General features: G+C 44.0%; 1 protein-coding gene across 1 annotated transcript in view; it reads right to left on the reverse strand.

The window, feature by feature from the left end:
- Nucleotides 1-782: 782 nt before the first annotated feature.
- Nucleotides 783-7489, reverse strand: part of LOC111694426 — a 10404-nt gene continuing 3697 nt past the window's right edge. The window contains exon 2 of the mRNA XM_023462570.1: nucleotides 783-1171. Within this exon, the coding sequence (XP_023318338.1) occupies nucleotides 783-1171 (389 nt within the window). The remainder of the gene's footprint in view (nucleotides 1172-7489) is intronic.

Below are 7489 nucleotides of genomic sequence, written 5' to 3' on the forward strand. Positions count from 1 at the left end.
GGCTGCGTGGCACGTCTTGTCTGCCTGCAGTATGAAAGAAGAAGTGAAGTTGCTCCCGGGAGAGTAGAGCGAGGCCGAGCTTGCCTAGCTCGAGAGCAGCTTGGCCGCCGCCGCCGCCGCCGCCGTAACGAAAAAGGAAAGCTCGGCAGCGAGCGAGCGAGCGAGACAGGACCTCGTCAGTCTTTCTCGCCAATTTCTTCTTTCCGTCCATTTCGATTTTTTCCTCTCCTCTTTTCGTCCTCGAGCTCGAGCTTTCTTTCGCCGCCTGTCAAACTTCCTTTGGCCGACCTTTTTTCTTTCTTCTTACACGGCTTTTCATTTTCTTTCTCTGCGTCTTATCGGGCTGCCAGTCGACTTGTCGACTTGACGGACGTCTGTCAAGCCACTTGGGACTCGTCCTCGTCCGAGGCCAACGAGAGCCAACTGCACATAGTCTCGCGCAAAAAATAAACGCCAAACAAAATGCCATAGAGAAAAGAGAAATAAAAAAGTTGCGCTAGTCGAGCGACCGCACAAAAGTCCAACTGCGACTAGATTTAACAAAATGAAGAGTCGAAGCTCTGTGCTCGACCTTTTTTTCTCGTGCAACTTCTCTCGGCAGAACCGACGAGTCGAGACGTTTTATTAGTAACTCCACCGCGTAAAACACCTTCCTTCTCTATCTTCTTGAGACCAACTTTGTTACTTTATTTTATAATTTTTATAAATAGTAGCTCTCGAGAGTTTTGACCTAGGGCAACTGCTCAATAGTGAACATGGTCAAATTACAAATACTCGCCTTATTATTTCATCATTTTTTCTACTTTGGAGCTTCTGAAGTGGTTGATGTGCGGTAATTTTAAAATTGCTTTGCATATCGGATTGGGTCTCGTTGTGTGTGAGTCTGGTTTGAAATGCTTGAGGGTCCACATTCTTTTGAATACGTGTCGATTGATGAAAGCTGATGGGTAGTCGTTGTCTCTCAAGAGTTTTCGTACTTTTCTAATGTTTTTGACGTGGAACTGCTGGTCTCGCATGTTTGCAGAGGCATTGGAGTTGTACTCGTCAGTGGCATCGAATCTGGCAATGCAAGGCACCAAGTAGAAGTTTTCGAGGAGCCTTGGGTTCAAATCCTGGCGAGGGCAATCGGATTTTTCCGATTGCTCAGATTTTCCGAAATTTTCCGCTTTACCTGGGAAAATCAACGGAAAAAATTTAAACAAGATTTTCCCGAGTAAAGCGGAAAATTTCAAAAAATCTGAGCTCACCGTCGAAAAGCTGAGGCAATTTCCCATCGAAATGATGCGTTACTTTTTTCTTCTAGGTGCATTCAGGTACTTTTACAGCGAGTTACAAATTTAGCGATTCGACTAAATAATGCCGCACCATGCGGCACTCGGATATTTGATGTGAAATGTTATTTATCAACACTTGTTTATCAACTTTTTAATAGGATTAAAATTTCTAAATTCATATTTAGGTATGTACTCTGAATTAATAATGATAAATGTACAAAATTCATTGTGCAACATTTATTATTTCATACATTTATCGAATTTCCTATGTTATTTCGTATAAATTGCCCTAATACGCTAGTACAGAATTGCTCGAATTGGCGTGACGGTATCGTTCAGTCCTCAATAGAGGAAGATTCCATTTTGGGAATGGGCTTTGCATCCTGTTACATAACACTTCAACACCATTTTTTATTTCATGATTGCAGATTGATCGAAAAAAAAAACGAAATCAAATCTCAAATATCGCTAGAACGATCACGGACACGCGCAACTCGGTGTTTACAGCAGCCGCTAGCAGCGAGTAAGACTCCGAAATAACCGAAATTTTAACAATTTTTTCTACTTTAACAAAAGTGAAATGGAAAAATCCGCTTCGATAGATGAATAGATGAAGTTTTCCTTTACGTCAAGGGATTTTTTAATATATTTTTATCTACACTCACTGAGTTGTAATTTGCAATTAAACTAATCGACTTTACGTTTAAAGTGAGAAAGCTCGGTCTGTTATGCCTACAGGTAAATCAGCTGTTCGAGCGAACCGGTTAGTGACGGTCACTGTACATTATACACCTTAACTAAAAACTTCTTTGAACATCAAATTCAAAACCATGAAACATTAAAAAACCTGGGAAAGTACAATAAAACAAACGCCCCCTTTAAAATGAAACATAAGTTACCACATCACATATTAATTACATGAAATAAAAACATATGGCTCTCAACCAAGCAATACACCAAATCTTTGTTTTAAGATAGTTGAACGTTACTAAACGTATTGTATATAGTTAGATTAAGAGTATTTATTAGTTTTAAGGCAGATTATTGATATGGTTTTTTCAAAAATGTTTATTTTTTCCATAATCTTAAAATAATATCAACAAATGTAAATATAAATTCAAAAACTAGCCACAGCAAGACTAAAGTAAATATACATTAACAATTACGGATAGTGGTAACATGGGCGCCTACGGTATCTACAAAACTTTTGTGCTGAGCACGCAAATGTATTACACAATCATAATAAAAACATATATAAAAGCTGAACTAAAAAACGCCAAGACATATCCGGAATTCGATCTTCAGATTTATGCAAATTTGTTACTTTATTTTATAATTTTTATAAATAGTAGCTGAGAGCTCCAAGTTGAAAGTTATTTTCTCTAATCGCTAATGCAATCAATTTTTCTATCCATCGATAGTCAATACATGATCGGCAGGAACAAGCCCATGACGTTGTTCTCGATCTCGAATCGAATGATTCTCACAACGAATGAGGTACCACAAGTGGATTTTTGTGGCGTGGACTCGGAGACGAGGAAAAATAAACGAACATTCCATGACGGGAGGACGAAGCAGCACACAAGCCCAAGCAGTGAATGAACGCCAACTCGAAAGCTCATAGCCTCTGACAAAGCAATTTGCCTAAAAAGCTCATCAGCCGACTGGAAGAGGATGTGTCGTAACTGCACTCATCGGTGCAGTTTTTCAGGCGACCGGGCGCATAAGTCAGCGGGCCGTGGCAGCTGTGGCTCGTCGTCGAGCGCGTCCGTGTTAACAAGTTTCGGGAAAGGGGGAAGGGGGCGCTCGTATCGGGCGCCGCCTGGCAGCTCGCATCTCGCCCAAAGAAACGTTTTCATTCGAGCTTTATCACGCAAAGCCGGGGCAGCCACGCGACGACAAATCAACTGCGTCTGACGTGATTAAGCGTCGCGCGTTGGCGCGAATATCCTGGCCGATCGATGCCTGCGCGCGAGAGCTCCGCGTATCGCAATAAAAGCACGCGGAGCTTGCGCTCCCTTTTCCGCACTCTCGGCGAAGAACAATGTTCGAAGGTGACGAGCGACGAAGCGATACGATCTTGGGCTGGTCGAAAAACTAGACGAAACAGGTAAATTCAAAGTAGACGAAGTAGGAAAGGGAGTTGGAGAGTGCGTCGATGCGATCGGGCTCGCGAAGAAGTATAACCGAGGCGGGTGGCGAAATGTTTTTGAGCTGTGCCGAGAGTAGAGTAGCTAGTAGAGGGGAAGAAAGAAACGGGGGCTGCTGTAGGCACATATAGGCAGTATATTACTCGGAGAAAAGGCGAAAGGTTCGATAAGCGTGCTTATAACGATAGGCAGCGAGGCGCGGGCTCATAACGCGCTCGTCGTGCTCGTCCCAATGGGGGAGTATTCGGGCGCTTATGCGAGTCTCTCTATAGTCTGTATATATAGTAGTATACATAGGTGGAGGCGCGCGTGCGTCTAGTATTCTCGCGTAGGATGTACACGCGCGCACGTAGATGCGAACGAGTGTATACAAAGGCCTAATTACCCATAAATTCACTGATTTACGGTCGGTCCAGAGAAATGTAAATATGAAATATGAAAATGAGGAGCCGGCGCTACGTAGCCACGGCGTTGCGTAATAAAAGTGATGTACGAGGCTCCGTAGGGTCGTTTTCTGAGCGGCGTCCATCATTGGGGTGACGCGGCGGCTCGCTCACGTTCGGATCGTCGCTGCGCCACTCTTTGTCTCTCTCTCTTCATATATATAGCTAAATATGATAGCTGTGCATTATACGCGAGCGAACACTCGTGATCCTCGTCATCCCCTTTTCAGCTCGTGTTTGCGATGCACAGCTGACATGTACTCGCAACCTAAAACGTCATCGGCTGAAAAACCAACAGCAAGAATATATGAATGCGCACCAAGATGCTTATCTAAATGAGCAGCGGTAGTTTTTATGCTCCACGTGTCAGCTGGTTTGCCGAAAAACAACGATTATGAGCGTCTCCGGACGCAACGCGCTTTCGATCGATGTCTAACGGGAAGGCGCACGAGAAAATTTCTGCATTATCCGATATCTAATAATCATACGTCTTGCGATGATAATGGAAATAATTAAAGGTCGCGCTGGGCTCGTGTGTTTTAGGGCTGTTGCGCCGGGTCATATAGTAGGGAACCTAGCTGGCGCACGTGCGCAACCTCACGGAATAATCCAAGCATTTCGCCCTCTCTCTCGCTTGCTTCTGTTGCGCGATCGTGGCTGCGTTAATTGCACGTATCAAGGAGAAAATTATTCGCTCGGAGCTTCGTTCGCTAGTTTATGTTACCTGCTTTCATATACTTACGTACTACGGAATTGCTAATAATAGATTTAAAAAACTAGTCGATACGAAATTAACAGAAATTAAAAATCTGTACAAATGTATCAACAAGAGAGACAGCTGGGAAGACAAAAGATTATTATGCGAATGTGTGTGCTGCGTAAAGAGAGTAGCTAGGTAGTCGTGGTCGGCGGCTCTTTTCAAAGGGTCCGCGCTAAATCAGCTACGCGTACGATGTTGCCAGTCGTTAGCGTATACGCGGCGGGGAGAGCCGAGACAGTAGGCAATTGCAACAAGGGCGCAAGATATAGGGGCTAATTAAAATAAATCTTAGAAAGGAGTAATTATACGTGTATTAGCCCGCGGGTTAACGCTTGCTCGCCGCTGATGGACGATGCAGCGGCAGATGTACGAAAACGCCTCTTCATTCCTACATTTTCCGTTTTCGCTCGAGCGGACTCGCACAAGCTGGACCAAGCGAGCGTTTACCGACTTCGCTACTATCCTCTCTGCATAGCTATCCCCGACCTCCTTCAAGGCCTTTATTTTTATCCAAATCTAGTCTACATTGGTCAATGTTACTTTTACCGTACTTATATATTCTCTTTAGCTTTGCATACAACATTTATTGACTAGGCATACGCACCATCCGACACATACACACACAATGTCAGGACGCACATGGTGCAACACTTGCAATAAATGGCCGCGTAAATCATTAATCCATCGCACAAGCATATCGATGGACAATCGACTTTGGCTGAAAAATAATCGCACAAAGTGCAGCTCTGGCCGTAAATTACGTCCAAGTGACCGGCAGGGGTGGCCGATGATTTTCAAAGAAAGATCGGATCGCAACTCGCGTCATCGAGTCGGCGAGCGGGCTCGGGCGCATAATCGTAAAATCGAGCAAATTACGGAGCTCGCGAGAGTAGCGCAGCAGCAGCAGCAACAGCATCGAGTGAAATACGCGTTACGAGCTCGATAAAGTTTCCATGCGAATGGATCACGTGTCGCGCGCGGCTGGGCTCCTGCCCTACGCCATTAAGCGCGCGCAAAATAATAATTTCACGTTTAACATTTTGTCCCAAAAACTATAGGTGCAGCTGCAGCGTGATATTACCCACGCGCGACTCTACAATAGTATATAAATCTGCTGGAAAATGCACTCGGGCGAATTTTACCTAAAGTTTGCGAGCGCATTAACGAATTTCGCTGGCAGTAGGCGTTATTAGCGGCAACAACAGCAGCGGTGCAGCCTCATCGCCGTCGTCGTCGTCGACATCATCATTATCAGGGTCATTATCGTCATCGTAATCGGGATGATTGCATCGTTTGCTGGAGAAATCCAAAATCGCGCGCTCCGGAGTTCGACTGCAAAGAGTAGCGATCGAATTGAAAAATACGCCCGAGCATATGCCGAAGCCGTGTAGTCTTGCAAAGCTTTCAAGTTCATTTTCGCTTTTGTAGGCCGTTGGACGGCGTAAAAGGGAAATCACGCGCACATCCCGAAGCTTTGGCCGTGTAGTTAGTGGGGCATATTATGCACTCTTCGAATCACTGAACTAATTATTATACAATAAAGCGCCCCGTTTATTTATATTTATTCAACGTTATTATACGTGCACGCAGCTATATGCATCCATCGCTTTTTCATTACTATATATTGTTATTGAAACGAAACTTCTTTAGTCGCGTTAGGTATTAGGGGTAAAACTATGAAAACCGAGTGTACGGGCGAGTGGAGACCGGTGCGATAATCGTAGGAATATAGACTGTATATAGACAGGGTACTTCTACGCCGTCCACGCTAGCAGCTGCTGGCTATCCGCTTCGGTTGCCGAGTTTTAGGCGCGCATCTACTGCTACACGCTCGGCACTCATGTCTACGCAACAGTTTCAAGCACTCATTATACTAGATCATTTGGAACTTTGCTAAATACATGCCTTGATTTTAGTTTTTTAAACAAAAATTTTAGTTTCAAGTTTATTTTATTGAATTAAAAATCTAATTAGGATATTTCGTTTCACTCATTCGATGAAAAATTAAAAGGAAGTAAAGAAAGCATAAGTTTATAATTTGTAGGTATATTTTTGTTACGGAAAACCGTAGACAAAATTAAAAATTTTGCCCGCGCGCACAGTCTATAGCGTATGTATTTTTCATTAGCCAAGTACTGCTGGCCCCATCCTATTTGCTGGTAAATGATGCACTGGACAAAAAGGATGAACGACTCTTGCCACACAAAGTATCGAGTTTTGAAAAGCCTATATGATTTTAGGCACTGTGATTTAATTTGAATGAGTTTATTTTGGAATTGTGTCAGAGGGATTGATGCAACGCCGAAGATTAAAATAATTTCGATTATCGTTTTAGAAACAAATAAGAAGGCAGTTATGAACGATCTCATGGAAAAGACTCGTCGAATCGAAGCGCAGTGATTACATGTATCGAATGCTAATGTTACATAATCTATGTAACTAATTCATAGGCACACGCAATCGGGGCATGTACAGCCGAATCGGTATGAATCGCGCGCACGGGCAATCAAAATTAGCACAAGACACCCGAAAACAAGTGTCGCGCTATCGCGACAAAACATCTACACGGGTGATGTCTTTGGCGGTTCGTCGCTTCTTTACGATAATGATCACCGCGACTCTTGAGCCGTCGTCGCACGGCCGCGTATGTTATCAAAATTCGAGGTAACCCGGGGTTACGAATAAGCCGCGCTTTGATGCACGATGACCGCGCGTAACCCGCTGAAGAGGGCCATAAATTCCGTAGGGCATCGGGAAAAATAAATGACGTAACGGCACCCGCGGTGTTGCTCGAGAACAACAAAGTCCTCAAGTGACACAGATACGGCGGGGTATATAAGCGCGGAGCAATTCAGCCTCCGG

Source organism: Trichogramma pretiosum, unplaced genomic scaffold (genome assembly GCF_000599845.2).
Source record: "Trichogramma pretiosum strain Unisexual culture from Peru unplaced genomic scaffold, Tpre_2.0 scaffold8, whole genome shotgun sequence".
NCBI classification, from domain to species: Eukaryota; Metazoa; Arthropoda; class Insecta; order Hymenoptera; family Trichogrammatidae; genus Trichogramma; species Trichogramma pretiosum.